At 40.2% G+C, this 22,787-nt stretch overlaps 1 protein-coding gene across 2 annotated transcripts; it reads right to left on the bottom strand.

Annotated features, from left to right (window-relative positions):
- Positions 1-1,259: 1,259 nt before the first annotated feature.
- Positions 1,260-18,874, bottom strand: LOC106030632 (carbonic anhydrase 2). Of its 2 annotated transcripts, XM_066993144.1 has the most exons (7): positions 18,701-18,874; positions 18,051-18,248; positions 7,322-7,440; positions 6,324-6,416; positions 5,499-5,561; positions 4,411-4,566; positions 1,260-2,103 (listed from the first exon to the last, which is right to left on the bottom strand). In XM_066993144.1, the coding sequence occupies exons 1-7, from the start codon at positions 18,732-18,734 to the stop codon at positions 1,984-1,986; spliced, it is 783 nt and encodes a 260-aa protein (XP_066849245.1). In that variant the 5' UTR covers positions 18,735-18,874; the 3' UTR covers positions 1,260-1,983. The 2 variants fall into 2 exon arrangements, with proteins under 2 accessions (XP_066849245.1, XP_066849246.1); XM_066993145.1 differs by lacking the exons at positions 18,051-18,248; positions 18,701-18,874 and adding an exon at positions 9,705-14,334.
- Between the last annotated feature and the right edge of the window lie 3,913 nt (positions 18,875-22,787).

Here is a 22,787-nt window from a genome sequence, read left to right as displayed (position 1 = left end):
TTCTATGTTTCCTATCAGCTTGCTTCAGCAGCTTTAAAACAGAATGTGTTGGATCTAAAATTCTAATTTTTAGAGGTGTAACGTCCCCTGCATTTTTAAGGGACACAAGTATAGTACTCAGAATTCTGGGTGACAGTTAGAAAGGTATTCAAACCACTGAACACAAAAAATTCCAATTACTCAACACAGCTGTGCTTGGAAGAGACAAGTACCTCCAGAGCTATATTCAGAAAAGCTGAACCTAGAACAAATGACCTATGGAGAAGAGAGATTTTATTTCTCTGGTGGTTTTTTTGTTTGTTTGTTTGTTTGATTGATTTTTTTTTGGAGGGGGGTGGGGTGTGATTGGTTGTTTTTGTTTTTAAATAGGAAAGCATTTCAAGGAGGGAAATTTGGCAGAATTTTCTGAAGATTTTTAGATGCACTCTGAGAAGGCTTCATTCCCATCTCAGTTCCTTAAGATCATAGATGCCTGGGGACCTCACCTGCCCATCTGATATTTTATAAATTACAAAGTTATCCCTGATGTGGTAGGAAGCTCATCAATAAATCGTCTTAGAAACTACTAACAGAATCCAGTCAGATGAGAGTTTTGAAGATGCTTGCTCTCACAACGGCCAGAAGCCTGAAAAGTATTGCTCGGATCCTGTGTATTTAGACCAGATTTACACTTAGGTATTTATTGCATACGTGTTCATGACATCAAAAGAACTCAGCTGATCCATCAATGGAAGTTATTGGAAGCTATTGTCTTACTCAGCAGTTTTCCTGTTGAAAATTCTTCTGTTGAAATCATTCACATATGGTACCGTGAGGCTAAAAAGCAAACTCTGGGGATGCAGTCTTGAAACGATTTGGTTTTGTTGGAGAAAAGGATTGTGTTGATGTTCTGCATAAATATAAGGCTCTTTGTTTTGGTGCTGTCACATAAGGGTAGCAACATCTATGCAACCAGTTTGGGAGAAGCCTGTTCTGCAGTATGATTTTGTTCAAAATTCTTGTGAGGTGATCTTTAATTATGTGGTCAAATTCGATGAAAGTTTGTAGTGGTGGCTCAAAACTACTACTTCCTGCTGCTGTCTATCAGACAGCTACTTAGAGAAAATGTCCTAACATCCACATAGTTTTGCATTCATCTTCAGTATCATTGAAACTCATTCCTGATATCCTAAATGTTTATTAATTATGTTTAATATGCAATGGTGTGAACAGATTAGTAACTCCCTTTCTGAATTAAAATAACAGATTGGAAGCAAAAATATAAGTATAGATTTATTAGAGAAGTTATCTAAAATACATTATTGTTTCCCTCTTTAAATTAGAGCATATATTATTTCAATGAAAAGATACTTTGTATTCTATGGTAATAACAATTTTTAAAGATAATACTTAATTTAGGACATTTTTAATTAAAAAATTCAACATACTACCATTAAGACATAATGTTGTTGATAGCATGGGTAAAAATGTAAAACAGTCTTAAAAATATTTACGTCAGTTGTTTAAAATCTAAATCTAATTCTCAATATTCATTTTACTTTTCTTCCTCAATATACTTTTTTTTTCCTAAAGCATACCTATATTCTGTATTCCTGTGCTTTTGACAAAGCTTCAAGTTATCATTAGTTATGTGTACTACCACACCTGTGGATGAGGTTTCTTAGAATGGCTTATTTTTCTAACACCATATGCTCTCCCAAACAGCCAATGTATTGTAACACCAAAGTTGTCAGTCACAGTAATTCATCAAAATGCACACAGCCCACCCCCAGGCTTCCCCCAGCCCCACACATAAAGAACCTATTCCTGTTTGGCCAAGAACCTTTCACATTTCATTAGCTGGCATTTTAGATGCAGAGCAAAAGAAAGAATGGACCTGGGAGACAAGATGTTGCCAGGGCACACATGGCAAAGGTTTGATTTGTGCTTAGCAAAAAGGGTTCCTCACAAACACAGCAATTCCTAACACACTGAGAGCTGAGGTTACTGGAAGGAAGCTCTGACTTCTCTGCTCTTCAAAGGCTGACATGGGCGCCAGTTGTCCACCATGTGGCACACGGGCTCATTCTCAGCATTGAAGCAAAGGCCACGGAGTTTGCACATCTGTGGAAAAAGGAACAAACATTCTCAAATGCATTCTTGTTTCAACAGGACTACCTGAACTATACGCCATAGGCCTGAGCCAGAGGTCCAACTCAAAGTTTCATTAGCACTAATGGTTTAGAGGTGACATCACCATCCATGTATCTCTGCACGTCATCCACACCATTTCCTGCTGGACACAGGCTCTCGTGGCAACAAAATATCCTAGAAAGAACTAAGGTGGCACAGAAAACAAAGATCTAGGGCACGTGTTTTCTGAACTCTGTGCACAAAGAGCTGTTTGTCCTCAGTCTACATCTGAATTGAAACCCTTCCAGAGCCCTTTGAAAGTTGTAACGTTTCAGTTCTTTTGAAAGTTGAATTGCTTTGTCCGCTTGATATTTAAAAACAAACAAACAAAAAACCTTATCCTTAGGTACAAATTAAAATAACTAAATTCATTCAAGATATCTTGATTTTCAAATACTGTGAGAAGGGAAACTGTTCCACATCAACAGGAGCATACTGCAAGGTCTTAGAGTAAGGTGCTTGTCCTAAAGTTAAATTGGTGTTTGCATAGTCTGCCATAATAAAAGCACCTTAATGTCTAAGTGAGCATCTCCAAAACTACTAAAAAGAAGACTGTGTCAAAATAAAACCTGCCCCACATGTGATCTCACAAGCCAACTGGAACTGCTGACAGAAATATGTAGGAGGGATTTTGTATGAGTCAGACCCCAAGTCAGGCTTTCCTTTACTGAGCTAGGAAGACCCCAGGCAGTGACCAGCCCAGGAGGCCTTTACCTTCAGGACCCGACAGGAATGAAGTTCAGAGCTCAGCCTCTACCAGGAACTGTCACTGCAGCAAATGATAATGGACTCGTGTATACACAGAGTCCACTCATCCAGCTTTTATTTATCTTTAGAAAACCAATTCAACTTAAATCCAGTGTCAATACTCTGCTTTATGGTTTCTTGCTTTGATCAGTTTTGGAATGAAAAGGCAAGCTGCTACACGCACTGTTTTGATCTCAAATTCATCTTTGAAATGTCGATTGTAATATGGAGGGGTCTGTGTGGGAGAAACAAGTGGTGTCGTTTACCACTTGTAGGTGGTGGAAGTAGGTGTAGTAGGAAAAACAATTCTATTTTGGTGAAAATGCTCCTGCCCTATAATAAAACCACATTTGCAAGCCTTGGATCATCAATACCAATAGTTTAAAATAATCAAACAATGTCAACTTAAAAGTTGCAGTTTATTAATAGATTTTCCAATAGTTCTTCCTTGTCATTTATTCTATCTTTTATCATGTTATATCCCAACAGATCAGTTGCACTTTTTTCATATCAGCTAAATAAAACTCCTAGAATTATGTGTATAGTTTTAGCATGGCTGCCATTCATAAAAGGGATTTAAAAGTTTGAAGGGTAAACTAAAGCCCTTCAGGGCTAGCTTATATTTATAGGCTCCAGATTCTATTTATATCTTCCAAGCACACAGATGCAAACCCGAGGATAGAATCTTGCCTCTATGTAATTTCATTAATGGATAGTGCAGAAAGCTAGGGCCAGGAGTGATTTAATCTGCATAAGCTCCTTCCCACTAGGAAGGTTCTATCCTCTTCAAGTTGCACAACAGAAAATGGGATTTTTTCAGACAGCAGACTTTGGAATCTGCAAGTTTTCTCTCTTCCAAACAAGGCAGTTTTGTTAGGATTGTCACAATTCTGCGTGGGATTTCCCAGTCTGTTCTGTGATGAATAGTCCTTGTAAAATGAGTTCTGTGTATCCTGGAAATGCTGGAAGATCTCAAAGATCTACAAACTAACTACAGATCTACAGTGTGTGACTGCAAATGCAGAATAAATGCTCTTCAGATGCGTGGTAAACCCAGTATTTTCAGGGCAAGTACAATCAGATAGGTAACTGCATGTACAGCAAATTTACTGATGCTCACAACACATGCTAGACTTTGCATGTATAACTGGTCCTCTCATGCATCCTACACTTTTCCTAGATTTTTTTTACCACATGGCAGCTCCAACCTGATTAAATTTTTAAAACTCCTCACATTTTGCCTGGACTGTGTCCAAATGGAGGACAACCTTACATTTTACGTCAACCTCTAATTCCACACATAGTAGAGCTTGCCAGAAGAGCATAACCAGCTCAGATATGTATTTTTGACATGTGACACTAGCTAATAGCCTGCATAGCTCTGCAGTAGCATAAACTGCCATTTCAAAGATCACTTGGACAGCTGAACCAAAGCAATCGATATCATACCAGTCGGTACACACCTATTGGCACAGTCCCCTGGAGACCTACCTGCTCAGGGCTGACAGTGATGGGCTCCTTCAGAACATGCCAGATCACACATTCAAGCAGTGGTGGAGTGGTCAGGGAGCCAGGGTATGTCCAATAGTCTCGACATGCAGGAAGCAGTCCAGTAGGGTCAAAGTTTGTGAAAGAAGCTTGCTTCCCCTACAACAAGGAAAGTAGGCAGGCTATTGTCAAGGGAGAGACAACATACACCCACCAAGCTTGTCATTGTAAAGTCTTCTACAGAAGCTCCATGTTTGAAGGAAGGGAGAAATGGAGTTTAGCATACAGTGTTAAGTGCTTCTTACAGTACACTTGGAATTATGTACCGGGAGTCTGTACTTTCAGCACTTTATTTCTTATTTTTTAAGATTTTCAAGACATTTCAGCATTTCAAATGTTGAACTTACGGCCTTTTCCTTTACAGATATGATCTGTCCCTGCTTGAAGGAACAATGAGATTTCAGATACCATGGACACTGAGCCTACTGGAAATACAGAAACTGGGAGACCTGTTGGACTGTCCACTAAAGTAAATGGCAACATCCATTTATGTCACAGAGAGTCTGATGACAAAGATTTCAGTGTAGCCTTGTTCTTTACCTTTCCTGCCCACATTTATCATTGGCAAAGGCCTTAACCCACTATGAAGGTACCTACTTACTCAACAAATAACTTTAGTTACTCATTACTCGGCTCATGAAGATCACATACATGCTTCATACTATTTAAAATGCAGAAAGGCTTTTTTTTTCCTAAGGCCTTTTTTTCCTGATCAAAATTTGCATCTGGAAGATGAATCCTACCCTATAGGTTTAAATACAGATGAAATGACGGAAAATGTATTAATGGAGATAAAAAATGATCACCATTTCTAGTATTATCTGCCCTTTATCATAATTAATTTGAATCTCTTTTGCATTTAGGATTACAGGAGCATCCATGCTGATGACATGAAGGTTTATTTCACTCTCATAAATGCAATGGACTGGGAAAAAGTAAACTGATCCACTGGGAAGAAGTAAACTGATCCAGAAGTCCACTTTCTGGATCATACGGTTGTAACTGGTGGTATCCAAGACAGCATATATTACCTTGGTTTGAATGGAGTTCAGAGCATCAACAACTTTCTGTATTTCAGGTTTGGCATTCCCTACCTGTAATAGAAACCACATGAGAAAAAAGTAACCATGCAATCTCATTACACCTTTAGTTTTATGTTAGAATTCTCAAGGAATCATTTTGTAGCACATTTTCATAGCACCATTTCATTACATAACAGGAGTATTACAGCAAAAGTGACTGAAACTGTCTCTGTAAAATCATGCCAGTTGACAGCACAAATGGGTCAGCCAAGGACACTGGACAGAATAAAGTTATTTTCTTTTACAGTATGTGGTCTATTTTTGGACTTGAGCTGTTCTTTTTTTCGCAGAAGTCACCCTCATAATAGAACAGTGAAGCCAGGACAGAGTGCACACTGCTGGGTCACAATCACCTTCTTCAATTAGCTGTGAAGACAATTCAGCTGAGAAAAAATGCTCTAGACGTTTAACAATAGCAGTAAAAAGAAAATAGATGCTATTTAGGCTGGTCATACCATAGATTCATACATATATTACTGCGTCAGTTATGCATATCATCTTTCTCTGATAGGGTTACAGCAGTGTCACTGTCATGATGGAGGCTAGCATGCTGCTGGTCGGTTGCCACAGAGATGGATGGCAGTCATACTCCACTGTAGGTGTACAATTTTCATATGTACAGAAAACCAAGAATTTGGAGTACCATCTAGTCTGTTCTGGGCTTATGTGGTACAGCATAATGCTGTCTTATTCTGTATTTTAGGCTCTTGGGTCCACCTGGACCACTGAACATACTGGACTAATCCAAATAATAGGAAAAAAAGTTTAACTAACCTTCATGAAGATGCCTACTACAGCCAAACCATCAGGATGTTTCACCGCTTCAGCAAATTTTCCATATTTTACATTCCAGTGAACAATATGAAGCTAGGAGCAAGAAAACAAGAAGCACTATGAAAATTAGATTCCATCCATAATACTTTACAAATGAGGATGCGGGGAAGTAATTTATTAAACATTAAGAGCAGATGGTGTTTTACTGCTGAGATTTAAAACTTTTGTGTACAGTTAAGAATTTGTTGAATCATTCATTAACTTTGAAGTTTCATTTATGCAAAGAGATTTCTGTCATGCATTTTACTTTGCTTCTGACTCTTATTCCCAGATGAGTTTTAAATGCAAACTCTGGGCTGTATCTTTCTGCTTTTAGTCTGGTAAAATTCCTGTTATCTTCAGAATGAGTTCTTCCTACATGCAGCCTGCAGGATTTTGATATAGTACTTTTGATGTAGCTGTGTATTCTGGAGTTCTTATCAACGCTGAAAGACATGATTGTCCAGTGTCAGGACAGAATAGACATTAATTACAGATCTGACCTCCACTCTTGAGTTTTTTTTAAAAATACTATCCTGCCCTGTCATGGAAAGTCTTTGAAAAGAGTATTAAAATAATCTCCGGGTCATGTTAGCCAGGATGTTCTTTTCTTTTTTATTTCAATGTTATTTCTAATTGAAGTACATCTGTTGTCTCCTCATATCTGCAACTCAAGTTGGGCAAGTAGTTATGGTACTGTGAACAGATGTGAGGCAATGGTGAGTTTTTTTGGATAAGAATAAACCGACTCCTATCAAAAAGCAGCAAAGCTGATAAATTTGTGGGGCCATTTCTTCTATCTATCAATGCACATCACAGTTATGTTCAGTTCCTGAAGCAGCACTGTACCAAAATCTTTTATGGTAACCCCCCCAGTTTCTTGCCCTTTGAACGTTTGTAGAGCTGCTGCTGCCATGCTCATTACACCCAAAAAACTGGAAAGGCAAAGCATGTCCTACCTCTGCATCATACTTCACACCATCCACAGTGTGCTCAGACCCTTGGCCCTCACAGGATCCCCAGTGAATGTGAAACTGCACCAGCCTGTAGACTCCATCCAGTGCTCCCCCTTGCAGCACTGCAAAGCAAAAGGACTCTGTTAGCATCTCCCGTAACCTTTGCTGACAGGTCTCACTTCAAAGAGGAACATCCATCTCAAGTCTTCCAAGTGAATCACAGTTTATTGCTCTGCATGCTGCCATGCTACTCCAGATCATCTTCAATGGCACATTGCTGCAAAAAGCCAAAATCAGTAATAAACATATAAAAACATAAGTGACTTCATAGTGAGTCTCATCAGCAATTTAATAGGCATGCTAATATTACAAGTGACGAGGGAAGAGCTAAGGATGTAACTTTTCTGTCACCAAAGAAAAAATCCAAGGAAAGGTCCAAAGACTAGCCATTGTAAGTGCCCCACATAGAGTTATTTTATGAAAGCACAGCTGAAGACCAAATCATCTTTTACTTACTAATGTACTTGGTTCCTTTATTTTGGACACTTTATCCATTTAGGCAAATCCTGTGGTGAATTGGATTGAGTAAAAAGCTTTTGGCTCCAAATTAAACCCTCACACCTGTTAGCTGTGGGACGCAGCAAGGTAAAGCACTGGGCACAGTGCAAGGAATTGCAGAGATGTGACTTTGAAATCTCTCGTCCATCCCATCTTTTACTCTTCGAGAGTGAGTTTAAAAAATGGTGCTGAGAATGGCAACACCTGCAGAGGCCAATTTTTTAAAATAGGGTTTGGAAATAAGGCATTAACTTATGCTCTCCCTGATTTGACATTATTCCTGCTACGTGACTGAGGTAAGTGGAGTGCCCAGCCACACATTCAGTTATACAGGAGCAAGTTCCCCTGGGCACCTACGCTTGTTAGTTTTAACCTTCTACTTAAAACTGTAACCACCACCATTATGATATGCAGGATCAAGCCCCATTTCTGCCAAATGCTCAAGGCACAGACAATGTCTCCTCCAGTGCAGCATAAAGCACAAAACAATAGCAAATAGTTCTGTTCAGTAGAGCTATTTATCTAAGTTATTAGAGCAAGGTCTCACAGTGGTTTGTGCTTTTTCTAAGTCCCAAAATCACAATTGAATCTTTAAGGAATTAATATTTTAAAAATCAAAAATACTTTTAAAACATCATTTGAAGTGCTATATATATTAGAGATCAATTTCTCTTTCAATATAGAAAATAAATATATAAATAAGAGTGACAGAAGAGTGTTGACATCAGTTATTACATGTAAGTGTGTTCTGTTTACGTGCCACAAACAAAATGGTTCTGTGGAGTAAAGATGCTTGCCTCTCAGTTTGCAGTTAGTCTAGACATGTAAGTATCACAAGTGCATGTGTGAAAATATACATCAAATGCAGATAGGAAAAGGTCACTGTCTGTTCAGGTTTGAATAATTCTGATTATACGCAAGCATGGACAAACATACCCGTGGATACTTGGCAATGGGGGAGCTCAAAGTGGTGAGAAGGATTTGACTAAAAATCTGGAATACAGGAAAATTAAACGTAAGATGTAATGAAACACATTAGTTTCCACTTGTGTGCATTACACATGCAAAATTTGTTTCAGTGGACAAATTTAGCATTTGCCTGGGGCTCCGTCTTTGGCAAATACATTTAGAAGTCTGCCAACATGCATTTCTGTTTGAAAAATGTGAATATATGTTCCAATGCAGTCCTTGTAATTTCAGATACTGTAGCCAACGCTGAACAGCCAGCAGACCAAGAGCTACCCTACCTACCGCTAAGCTATGTGATACCAAGAGGAATGGCTACTTAAAGTAATTGAATAGGCACACCTTTTATTCTACTTTTGTGTTTCTGCATGTGCTAATTGCTAAGAAGCATAACTGATTCAAGCACAGTACTACAAATCAGAACAGGTGTTTTTTTTTGTTGTTTTTGTGTTTTTGGTTTTTTTTCCAGAATGGCTACTGTGAATGTGTGTTAGTTCCGTTTTAAAATGAAGCAATCAGTTGCTATGTCTTTACAGATGCAAAATCATTTAATCCACTCAATATCATGTTTCATTTAAAGACAATGCCATGGAGTTTCAGTGTTTCAGTTTCAGTTCCTTTGGCTAATGGACTTGTGGCTTGTTGCAGATACAAATGGACTGAGGTTTCACCATTCCCAAACCTCCAAAAGCACTAGCGCAGCACAGGTTAATCTGCCATTATTAATCAATGGAAAGCATGCTGAAGAGCAGAACCATGCAATCGTCTTAAATCCATTTGCAGTGTTATTTCTACATAAAGTTTGCTGTAGTTTCATAAAACTCAAAGGATGCACAAAAATCTCTTTGCAGTTTTTGCTTACTTTTCTCATTCTGTGGTTCTCAAATCCAGCACTAGCTTATTTTGACTCACAGCAGAGCATTCAAAGAAAGTAATAATTAGATTAGTGGGAATGAATACAAATTCAGCAGGCTTAATTACACAACAGCTCTTCTTGTTCTACCCTCCATTAAGCAGTTATTATTTTTCCTTAATATTTTCCAGCCTTTCCAAGGAAGTAAAATTCAAACTTAAAATGCAAAGTAGAAATGTTGGAACTTCATTTTTTTTTTTTCCAGTGCAAGCATTTTTAACCGTGAATAAATGCTATCAGCTTTTGGAAAGCAAAACCTCCTCAAGAACCTGAGCAGCATCTGGGAACTTTCCTATCCCTGTCTCATGTGACACTAACACCAATTCAGGCCCCACTGAAGACAGATGTCCAACCTTTCCATCCCCTTTTTTGAGGGATGGGAAAAATTTGATCCATAGTTGAGCCCCTGAGCATTAGCTTCTTCCTTTTGAAATCAGTAGTACTCAAAACCATCCTGGAAATACATATGTAGCTACGCTCCCTTTTGTTATAGAGCATAGCTTCAGATGCAGAGTGAAGACAGCACCAACCGACCTGGAAAGCACGTTCTTTTCTTACAGATTCATCATTCTCAACAAAATCTACATCAGTAACCTGGTCTCCACAGACATAACAGCAATACAAGAGGTAACAGCTTGAAAATGCAACTTTTCTTCCATTTGACAGTTATTTGAAATGGTGCAGTGACATAAATTTGGAGCCAATTTGCTTAGATTAAGAAATAGTAACTATGATTTCAACCTTCTACCAATTACTGAAGAAATTATACTAGTAACATCCAACAATTATATTGCACTGTTATTAAATGATCTCATAACATTATCTAAATTAGGTGAAAATAAGTATTAGCAGAGCTAATTCGGGAAGTTAAACAACCACATGAACTGTGCTATTAATGTCTGTGGGGTTTCTTGGATAAAGGTGAACTATGTCTGTCTCCATTACATGGTCAAAGGATATTGGACATGCACAGAAATCAAGGGGGCATTGTGCTGCACCTGGGGCAGCTGTTTACTGAGGCCACACAATTTCACTGTTGTGCTTAAAGGCAAGACACTGGGTAGTTACCTTTCCCATGTAGAACAGGACGGCTTTGTATAAAAACACTGCAAATTGCTTCTCTCTCTCTTTTTTTTTTTTTCCAGGAAGTGGCAGCAGCCACATGTTAAGTTTTGCAGGAATACTGTGGAATTACTGTTGCTGTAGTTACCTCCCTGTATAGGGATGTAACAGAACAGGAGACTAATAAATCTCATTAAGGCAATAAACTTGTCAAAGGGGTAATCTAAATGGCTGAACTACAAGATTGTTTCATGAGTCACAATGAATTCCCTCCTACTGTACAGTTTAGTGTAATAAGAAAAAATGCTACGCTGAAGTTTGTCATTCTGAGAAAATACAGAATGAGAAAATGTTCTTCACATGGAAACCATTGACGACAAAATTTCTTCCACTAAAGCATGATGGATGTCCAGAGTTCAAAACTTAAGAAATTAAGCTCTAATTGAGATACCACGAAACAAGAACATAGCAGCAGGACAGTTACAACATCTACCTTTGAGGACAACCCACTTGCAAACACACTGCTTTGGTAAAAAGAAAGCCATGGCTTTGTACCAGCCTACAATAGATGTGCACATGTATATGGCTTTGTATGTATGTGCTCACATAAATACATGCACAGCATATACATTATTGTTTACGTTCTGTAGGCATTTGTGTATTTGCAGACATCTGTACGCTAGAAAACAGACCCTGCAGAGATAAAGTAGAAGCAGCACTACTTGAGAAAAAAATAATCTTGAGCACCATGCACTATTAATGGCACAAAAAAGGCTCTTATGAGGATGCTCAGGGATTAGCCTTGTGTTCTTATGCAAGGATGGGCTTCCCCATCTGACAGACTGAAGAGTTCAGTTGGGGTGAGCTGTCTCTTCTGTGAAACGTGGAGTGTAGAACATCACATTTTGTGAGATGTTTCCTTCTTTACGTTATCTCTTTCAAACATTCCTCCCAGGACACTATATCATGGCAAGCAGGAGAGTAAGACAGGACGTAACTGTAGGGATCATGTTTGCAGATACATCTGTAATGCACTTCACTGAGAGAAAACGTATGTAATTGGTATCTCCTAAGAAAAACCCTGCTCTGACCTTGCTAGAGGGTTAGTCTGATAAGGCAGCAAGGATGTTCCAGAGAGATAGACCAGAATGAAACATCTGCCAAAACGTAGCAGGTCTGCATACATGTGTATCAGCAGCTGCTCAGTGATTTCGATTCACCCCAGCTGAACTACTTCCTACAGGCTGGGTAGCAGCCAGCCAGACTCTGACCTGCTTAAGCATCCAAAGGCATTTACGTTCTTGTCTTTCCTCCTCATCCCTTCAGGTCTTTCAAAAAGGCCCCTTGTATGCATGATTCAAAGAGATAGATATGTGGGAAAGTATGTGGCACATCTAAGTGTAAATGTGTTTGTGTGCACCTAAACGTTTGTGCATACACACCTACATAAATGTAAACATCCACTTACTACTTATAGTGGATTAAGGAGTAGTGGCAAGACAAGTTGCTATTTGCACATTTACAGATGCAACTTGTGAATATTAAACATGACACAAAAATTAGATGGTATGTTAATAATCTGTTCACAGAATATGATGTATTTATTGTTCCTGATACAGGAAGGGTACAATTCAGTATTCACTTCAGTCAACCACAGCAAAATCCACTGCTCCCTGGGACCAGTGGAATTTATTTCTGATATCATCTCATAAACGGGGATTTTTGCGTGAGTCATAAGGTGCTGTAATGACTCCTTGATCAGCGTTCAGTCCTCACCTGTCAGCCCTTATGAGCCGACAATGACTTCAGAAGTACCGAGTTGGAAGCATTAAGATTCTCTTAAGAGTAACAATTTACTTAATATCTGATGACAGTAACTGTAACACTTATCTCAGAGGTTGCTTACAGTATTGGAAATTTTGTATTGACACAGTGCTCTTACTACTTTGAGGTGTACCAAAGGATGGATGAACTCAAGGAAGGGGAGAGCATGGCCTCTAGGCACTCAGCAGTCCCCCTTTACTTGGCTTCTAACAGTTAACTGGTTTCTCCTGGTTTTGCACAGAAACACCTCTAGAGGAGTCATTTGGAAGAAGTGAAGGAAGTTGCCAGGATACCTATATGCACAAGCCATGTCAAATTTCTGCTCAGAAGTTTCTTTTTTTTTTTTTTTTTTAAATGGCATAAGTCAAGAAGGGCGCTTTTGAGCTCTGTAAAGAAATGAAGTCCTGAATCCAGCAGGTCTGACCTCAAGCCCTCTCATCTTCCTTTTCAGTTCCTTGAAGCACCAGTGCTATACTCAAGTCACCTACTTGCTTAGGCTTTGCAGCTTCTAGCAATACTAGTTGAACAGAGAATGCCTTAATGATCACACACCTTCTGGGACCTCTGACTTCCTAGTCAAGCAGTGCACAAAAATACTTGCGACACACAAGCAGCTGTCTGAAAACAGTTCCCTAGAGCTATAAGCAATCGGTTCCCTGATTTATGATTCAGATGCGTTAGGACATTGCTTAGCCCACATTTTATTCTGGAGCTTCAACCTGTGACTGTATACCAATAATGTGCAATATTATTCTGGTGTGGATAATGTTGCATCTTCAGAGCTGGGAAGCCTAAAAATAGACCAGTGGCAGTGACTGATTAAAAGTTCTGCCTTAAAGGCAGCAGACCTGCGTGTTTTTTCCTCAGTCTACCTGCTGAAGCGTAGTGGTGGAAGCATAGGAAAAGAGCACCAGTGGCACAACTTTCAGTGTACCTCACTGCCAACCAAGCTGTGCTACTGCACTGACTGTTGACCTCAAATACAACAAAATGGATTGCTCTGTCTACAGTGAGTCAAAATCCAAGACAGTTAAGTGTCCTCATTAATACTGCCCGTTATAGGAAGAATTGGGTAATTGATTACAGCTACTGAGAGTCTCTCTAGGGGTGCTGGTACCAAGGTCAATAGTGTTTCACTTCCCTAGGTCTCCTCATAATTGTAAGGTTCCACCATGACTGAATTTCTGTAAAAATGTTTTATGATTTACTTGGGACTCTCTTGGATTTCAGTATTATCTCTACCTAGCTCAGCAGCAAGAAAGGAAGAGGAAACAAGTAAGAGTAATCCACACGTGAAAATGACTACTACATTTAGTAATGTCTTTAGAGACTTACACCATAGTTGCAATGAACTTCTGTCAGGTTCTACAACTAAGATATGATATTTTAATATTTTTGTTACAAAATAACTTGATTGACTTCTTCCTTTCATAAGATCAAACACAAGATCAGAAAATACAGAATACAGAGCTTACTCCTGTGAGCATTTCCCACTTGTATGTCAGGTTTTAGGTAAATTTGAGAAGTTTTCCACAGAACTTACTCTGAGAGCAAGTTATATGTATGTTACACAAGTGCTTTTATGCTTGAGGCTTTCTTGAGCAAAGTCACTTCCTGCGGTTTTACAGCTCTGAGAAGTTGCCGTTTGTTTCTATCTTTTAGAGTAAAGTGATACAGACTACAACATAAAGTGTTTAATAGGTAGGTATCCTGAATGAGACAAATCTCTCCTTTGCCATAAGGCTTTTAAAATAAGTTGCATTATTATAGTTCAGTGGTTATCAGCACCATTTGCTTGACACATATGTCAATGGCCAAGTCCCAGGACACAAGAGTGGACAGGCCCAAATTTGTACTTTTATTCCTAGCAACACTTACCATATAGTATTTTTGCTTTTATTTAAAATTATAGAAGTTTTAATCACAAATGCCTGCAAATACTTGAATTTTCACACTGATTACAAGACAATGGACATGAGATTTAAGAGAGCAACTGCAAGAGCAGAAGGAGAAGAGAAACTAAGTAACAACTGAAGGCAGAAGTTCACTATTTCTTTTCTACATACAAGCCCAAAAAACATTCCAAAACACTGCACGGAAACACAACAGAAGACATTATTTTAACTAAGAGAAAATCATGGAATTTCAGTAAATAAAAATGTTTAAAAAGGGCAATACTGATTTGTCAGTTTACTTTCCGTACACCATTTCTATCAACTAGCAGCTGTGAAATATGAAGGGAATACACTTCAGGAACTGATTTAGGCTTTAGAACTGTATTCTGGAATATAACAGTTGTCACATAAGCCATGAAATTCAAAGGCTGTACTATAAGAACTGAAATAGAAGGTTGGTGTGTAATTGCTTAGGAATAGGGATTTTTTTAAAGCATGCTTAGTAACATCTAAGGGTATCTAAGAGAATTAACAAGAAAGTAGAACAAAGTCAGGTTCTAAAGCTATCACAATGATTTTAACATCATTTTATTTTTCAAACATCTTTGTAAAGGAAAATTTTATAGGTCATAGGGACAGTTAATTGTAAACTGCATCAAGAGCTACATCTAAAGAGCTCCACTTATTAGTAAAGATCTTCTAAAAGGGCAGAGAGGAACACATCTTCCATGAAGATATATTAGTTGTATAAATTGCGCATAATCTTTTTTATAAAAAAGTTTTTGTTTTTTTGTTTTTTTTTACATCCTTATGCCAAAACATATAGAAGGGATATTTTAAGAAGTACAATTTTTTACCTTTTAACCTTTCTATTTCTCATTGATACAAACAGAAGTTATAGGCTACATACTTGTGTGTACAAGTGTAATATATACACAAACTTTATTGGGGGGGGGGATATTCTATACAAAACTCTTGAATATTCTGGTATCTCCTTGATTTTAACTTGCGATCAACAATATTCAAAGTAAGTATTTTCTAAATCAAAGAAATAAGTAACAACTATTTTCAGGGAGTTTTATCCAAACACATTTTAGCTTTCTTGCCTATTTTACTATACCATTACTACCTGTACTTTTCATTACAAGAACTAATTTTGCATATCCTGAAGAGAAGTCTTCAAAAAGATATTAAGTACACAGAACTGCTGTTCATTTTACTTTAGTGTCATTAGTTATGTGCCTGAATATTCTTAATGAACGGATCTACTTCTTTGCATGATATTACTCATGTGTTGAAGATTATACACAAACAATGATCTTATTACTTCATTTTATGCCTACTACCACAGGTAATTCCTTACAGCATACAGGACAGCTCATGGAAGCAAGCACTATAGCCTATCGGAAGTATTTACAGGATTTTGTCCCGTTGTTTTCTGTAAAATAGAACATCACATAATTTCACGTAATTTCTCATCGTGACCGTCATTGAATGTCTAACCAAGAATTTGAGAGATCATTGTACTGTTAGTCTCAAAATTCAGAAATTGGAGTGAATCAAGCACAGTCAAGTCAAAGACAGCTTTATTTTCTGTAAAGAAAGTAGGTTACCTAGTTAACTGCATACAAATGAAGCCAATAAGTGTTCTGCCAGTTACATTTTATGCACTGTAATTGTCAATAGGAAGTGTGATATTGAAGGATCCACCCTTACCTGGATTCACAGAGATATGTTTAATGTTGTTTTTCTTTTTAAACACTCATCAGTTTCTGATTCACTAATAGAACTACTGAGAATATTTCTACTTGCATCTCCTATCCTCCCACTCTGAAAGCTGTGTCACTGCCTATCTGTCAGAGGATCCCTGTCACAGATGTTCTGGTTCTGCACTGACTTTTCTCATAAAGAGCATTCTTCCTACAGTCATTTCTTTAATACAAGTTTCTGCCATTTTTTTCCTCCCAAGTTGCCCGATAGAAACTAATTTTCACTGTCATTCCAAATCTATACACGCACAAAGTGACCAAGTAATAGTTTTGTTATACTATGAGGACCTGAACCTGCTTCCTTTGGGCTCAGTGAAAGCAGGATGACTGTGAGGGCAGACTTGCACGGACTTAGTGAAAAGAAGAATCCGTTTTTTTACTTTGTATCATTTACCTTATTCCTCCCAACACTGCTAAAACGCATGTGCTTTAACTTCGGTTCCTCAGTGCTTCAGAAAAAAATAAACACTAAGTCAGAACCCTTTTTGCTTTTTTTAAACATACAGATATTAATGTGGATGTTCTGAATAAGTTATATAGAGACCTATGTGTATCTATACAACTGAAGCACTGATGACCAGCTAACACTGTTCAGTATAAAGATCATAACATACAAAGTCAAATTCTCAGTGCAGTGCTGAATGTCTTTTATACCCTTGTATTGCATTATCTGAAAAAAAAAAAAAAGTTTTGTAGGCATGGTTAATTTGTTTTCAGCACCATTCCCTAACTGACATTGCCAAGAAAGTGTTTAGCAAAATAGGGCATTTGCTCAAGCAAGTTAAATCGGGCAGTGTCTAGAGAAGGCAGTGACTACAATAGGATTGTTTTTGCTGTCTAAATTAAAAATAGAGGCACATTCACTGTAGCAGCATGACAATTTCTGCAAGTTCAGCCAGCTGAAAAACTACAACTATGGACACCCTGCAAAACCCTTGTTGCAACTGTGCCTTAGATTTCATTTGTCCATCGATGTGGCCATTCCTTTCAGTAATGTTGCCAAAAGGTTTTCAGGATTCCATGCTTAATTTCATTCACCCTACAGAAAAATGAACCATAAGACACTGTGGAAAGACTGCCTCCTAGTAAACTTTGTAGGAATGTGTCATATACATATTAACTTTATCTAGAAAGCCAAGAGTCAAGAAATGCCAGGGGTAATGCTTGAGTTACAGAAGAACATAGAGGTATTTTCTAATCATTCTTCTGTTTCTGTACTAACCTGGGAGCATATTGGCTTCAGAAATGTGAAATAATATTTTGATAACCAAAGAAACTATTTCCAAACTATTTCTACTTCAAGTTGTTAACTGTATTCCTCTGTTATTCTATGGCCTGTTTCTTCCTATGATGTATTTTGCCTTTTTAACCATTTGGTTGGTAGCTTATGATGAGCTATGCCTAATACTGTTATTGTCAAATAATATATATTTTTTTTTTTAGCCCTGCATATCTCTATCCAAGTATTTCTCACTTAAACAAAAAGGAAGCAATTCACTTCTCTGGAGTTTAAAGCAGGGAAGCTCAAAACCACCAAGACAGACTTAGTTTTCTTCTAACAGGAGTTCAGTTTTCTTGCAGTGCAGGATGCTGAATCCTTAATGGTTGAATCCTGACCTTGGTACCTTTTTGCCTTTGAAAAAAACCTTGTGGCCTCAGTAGGTATTTTAGTTTTAGCATTAGTAGCAGCGTTAGTGGCAGTTTCTCCCATCCCTACCCCTACACACACAAAGATGAGGTCTCACCTGACTTGTCGGAAGAGTCGTCGAACTCCACGTTGAAGGAGTGCCCGTTGTTGACGATGTTTTTGGCAGTGCCGGCATCATAACTGAAGCTGAGAGGCTTCAGAGAGGCGTCGTACCTGGCGGACTTGCTGCTGATAGCGATGGGCGACTGGCGCTCTCCATTGGCGATGGGGAAGTGTTCGTGCCAGTGCGCGGGTCCTGCGGGACAGCACAAAGCGGCTCGGTGGGCACAGCCGCAAAGCTCAGGGGATGCAGGGGACACCCGCACTCGGACAAACCTCAGCGCTTTAACAACGCGCTAACCGGGGGGTGCCCGCAAGGCATGGGAGGGGAAATCCCACCTAGGGACCAAGGCGGGGACCTGACAGCCCCCGAGCCTCAGAGGGGGAAGCCGGGGTCTCAGCGGGGCGCCCTTGCAGAGCCCCCTCCCCCCAGGTACCCAAGCACGGGCACGGCGCTCGGAGCCTTGAGGATGCTCCAGGCCAACCGCGGGGCGCGCTTGGCTGGCTGCCCGAGCGCAGGTGGCATCTCAAGGTTAAAAGAGAAAATTAAAAAAAAAAAAAAAAAAAGGAAGGAAAAAAAAAAAAAAGCGCTCGCTGCCGCTCGGGGAGGCAGGTACCAGCCCGGCGGGACGGCCGCGGCTCACTCACCGTCGTGACTGCCGTATCCCCAGTGGTGGGACATGGTGCCCCCGGGCCGGCTCGGTGCGCACAGGCTTCCGCAGCGCCGTGCGGGCGGCGGAGCGCTCAGGGGCTTTTATAGGCTCCCGCCAACTCCATGCCCTTCTCCGCGGCCGGAGGAAAGGGGTGGGGAGCGCGGGCGGGGGCGGAGGGAGACCGGGCTCGGGGGCGGAGAGAGCGGGCCCCTTATAATCCGCACCCGCGGAGCTGCGCCGGGCCCGGCCCGGTACGGCCCGGCTCGGCCGGGAGCGCCCCGGCTCGGCCCGAGGCAGCGCGGGGCCGGTGAGCCCCGCATGGCGCCCGCACCTGCGGGGAGCCCGCCCGCGGCCTTGCGGGGGGTCCGGGGCACCGGGAGCGGCACCGGGAGCCGGAGCGTGCCCCCGGGTGCCTCGCCGTGCCCCGCCGTGCCCCGCCGTGCCCGGCCCGCGGCCCCCTGCTGCTCCCTGCCGGGGGCTGAGGGAAGGGCGGCGCGGGCGGCGGCGGCCGCTGGGGGGGGCCGCAGGGACACGCGGTGGGGCCCTGCCGTGCGGTGGGGGCCCTGCCGCGCTGCCCGGCTGGGGGGCTCCTCGCCGCCGGCTGCGGAAGGGTCTGCCGGGGTTTGGAGCGGTGGTGGCGTCCGGGAGGAAGGAGGGAGGTGTTGACTCTTACTTGAGAGAGGGGTGTTTTTTTTTTTTTGTCGTGGTGTCCGGGGAAGGCAGGTAGAGCTGCGCGTATGCTCAGTTCCTGGCGCGTAGGAAATACCGGCTTGGTGTGAGAGGGGTTCAGGCACCGCTCCCACGGATGGACGTGTGAGAAGATTGAGCAACGCGTATTTTAAATGGTTTTATGTTGCTCAACGCTGCCTTGTTTTATCGGGCACTGGAAGGATCAGACCTCGGCAGCCCCTTACAGCCGGCTATGTCTCGTCCTGTGCCGAGTCTCATTCCTGCGCTGCAGCGAGGTGAAGCAACTTGTACACGAGCGGGGCTGCTGGCGATCCTTCACGCGTGCTTTTCGGTGTCCTCCTCCTCTGAGATTTTTTTTTATTATTATTATTTTTGTATGGGAGCGACATTGGAAATCTTACTTTATTCCCTTTTCTCATTAAGACAGTTTATTGAAATATGTTTTTATTTGTATTATGTTGTGATTCAGCCATGGGATCCGAATCCTGTTGTCAGTTAGGTCACTGTAAATCCAGAATAACACCCCCAGAATGCCTCCATCATTTACATTCAGCATTGTAAGATGTGCGTCATTTGTTTTTATTTGTTAAGAAGGGGAAAAAAAAAAAGTCTACACATACAATGTGGTTACTGTTGCTAATAGCAAAAGCTACCAGATGGGAAATTCCATATAAAAATTAAAGGCATTTCTCAGACCTCTTCGAGTATAAGCAGAAAATATTTAAAGCTTATTAGTGATTAACACAGTGTGTGTCCTCTAACATTTGCATTTGTCTATTCAAGATGATTTAGAAACTGCAAAATGGAAATGTGAAGGCAAAACTGAAGTTTTGTCACTGTATGTGACATAGAATAGCAAATAGAAATGCATGTTAGAAACTATATGGAAAGCCTTGTTTACTCGTTACAGACCCTTTTCTGGCAGTCACATTCTAAATCTGCTCACTATGCTGTCCAAGTATATCGGCAATCTCTCATAAACACACTCACACACAAACCCATACAGGTAAGAATCCTTGAAGAATGAAACAGAAACTATCCATTTATGCTGTAGGAAGGAATAAGATTTCTGTACATTTCAGAAGGCTTCCTTCCATTTAATCTTGGTACATAAAAAATCAATTCAGCCTGATTCCTCTGCACTCTTGTATGTCAAGTTTCTACTGACGTCAAAGGTAGCACCAGATAAAGAACAAGTACAGGATTAAGCACGACATCATGTTTGGGATGGCTGGCTTCCTCAAAGACCGACACAGGGAGACACATCTCTTACCAGGGAGATGGAAATCACCAGCACCACCAAGGGACTAGGATTTTAATTATATTAATCTTCGTCACATTATTTCTATCAGTAGGTATGTGGTACGTGCTGAGCACACAAACACCCATCCACAAATAGAAAGTCAGATATCAAATTTCTTTGGTCATTCAGCACAGTTAGTACTTGCAGGCTTGCACCCATGCCAGGAAGCTGCTACTGAGAGCCTGGCGTTGACTTGGGCTTGTGGATTCCAGCCTCTTTCTCTCCTGTCTCCTGCCTGCATCGGACTCCTCTGTGAGTAAGGTTTCATGGCAGTGCCTCAAAGAAAGCCATAGGGTAGCCCTGAGTGAAGAAGCTGGGTGCTGGAAACAGAATAGTCAAGATGGTACTGATGAAGCTGCTTAGCGGTGACAAGAAGTGAGGTGTATTAGCAACAGCAAAAGGATGTAATATACATAAATATACATCAGCACAGTACCTGCGCTAGCTCAGACATCTCACATAAATCTACAGGATGCTGCATAAACCTGCCCCTGTGCCACAGTTCTGCTGAGATCCGTGGAATGACGCATACCAGTAAGGCCTACTTGCACATACAGAATGTGTAGGAGCAGTTCCTAAAGCAAATGTTCACAAATCCTGTGGTGATAGAAGCATTATAAATACATTTCAAGCAATACAAATACAGAGAACAGATTATCTAATTAATGTAGACTTTTAATTACTCACGACTCTGACATTAACATTTTGAGTAGAAAAGATATTATCTTGTCCCCAGTTTCTGTCATGACTGATACCACTGTCAACAATTACTGTGTGCATTTGTTCCTTTGTTTAGAGCAATCCCCACACACTGTGGAAGTTTTTAGACACTAATAAAAACATATTTTTCTTCATCTCTCTTCTGTTTCTTAGAGCATACCTGAATACGGTAAACAAACATTTGTAGATATCGTGGTACTTTAGAATCATACCAGTAAATGCAAACAGGAGCTGCATCAATAGTTTCCATAAATGCGAACTTTTCACTCAGGTACCTGCACACCATTTATGGTACTTGTTCTTGGGCAAAGGACAACACAAAGCCTATACATCGCTTCAGTCCCATTTGAATCCTGCTTTGAAAGCTTTTTTGTCACAATGTGGTTGTTGACCCTGAGCACAGGCAGGAATGCATCCTGATTGTCTACGATATATGGTGTTTCCTGAAATACATTTTTGAGATGATTATGATTATTATTGTGGAAGCACTGCAAATGTCAGTACAGATGGAAAAGTGGCTCAGGCCTTTCCATATCAAAGCTTTTTTCTCTTTTATAGTCAATTGCTAACTCCTGTCAGTATTCTGACTGCAGGAGTAGCCATGAAAAACATGCACCAACCTCCAGAATGGTTTCAGCAGAAGTGCATGCCATGATCATGTTGTAAATCCACCTTCTAATTTTCATAGTAGATTTTCAACTCCCTGAAAATATACTTGCATATATTTATGTATATGATATCCATGTCTCTGTTCAGTGCTGAGTAAGATGCAGAAGAATCCTGCAACATTCTGATTCATGCCAGCTATTCTGTGAAAATTATATGAAATTACGGAAGTTAAGCTAATATTTGGTCCTTTGCTAAGGTCAGGTTGGGGGAAGCTCTTGATTGTATTACAAAAATGATCCTTTACTAGTAATTTCTAATGAGATAGTTAATGTACGTATCGACATAGCAAGCATCATGACATATCAGTGCAGTAAAAAAAGACTACCTGCCTCCACTGACTTCTGGCTATTACTGATATAGGCAACGTTGAAATACGCATTTAAGTAATGTAGTATATGAAAATGAAAAAGCTTGACTACATAAATAAGCTCAGTTTCCAGACTAAAGCTGTCTGTCATGATTCAATGACATTACATCCACTTGGTAAAGCCCTATGCAGTGCAAATCTGATGTCAACAAAGGCATTTTGTTACTGGCTTTAGCTAAGTCCCATAACTTCAGGGAAATATTTGTGTACACACCTTCTCATTCCAGACTAATATGCTCATCATGTTCCTTGATGTTTTGAACTGTCTTACCACCTGGCCTTTACTTGTCTTCTCTTTACAGTTCCAGATTTATTTTCTTGTTTATGTGCTAT

This window comes from Anser cygnoides, chromosome 2, assembly GCF_040182565.1.
Source record: "Anser cygnoides isolate HZ-2024a breed goose chromosome 2, Taihu_goose_T2T_genome, whole genome shotgun sequence".
In the NCBI taxonomy this organism is placed as follows: domain Eukaryota; kingdom Metazoa; phylum Chordata; class Aves; order Anseriformes; family Anatidae; genus Anser; species Anser cygnoides.
This window is presented reverse-complemented; position numbering and strand designations above follow the sequence as displayed.

Coding starts and splice junctions, on each gene's coding strand:
- LOC106030632 (XM_066993144.1), bottom strand. CDS start 18,734: ATGTCCCACCACTGGGGATACGGCAGTCACGACG. Junction 6,417..7,321: donor GTGTGAAGTATGATGCAGAG/GTAGGACATGCT, acceptor TCTTGCTCCTAG/CTTCATATTGTTCACTGGAA. Junction 2,104..4,410: donor TCACTGTCAGCCCTGAGCAG/GTAGGTCTCCAG, acceptor CTTTTTCCACAG/ATGTGCAAACTCCGTGGCCT.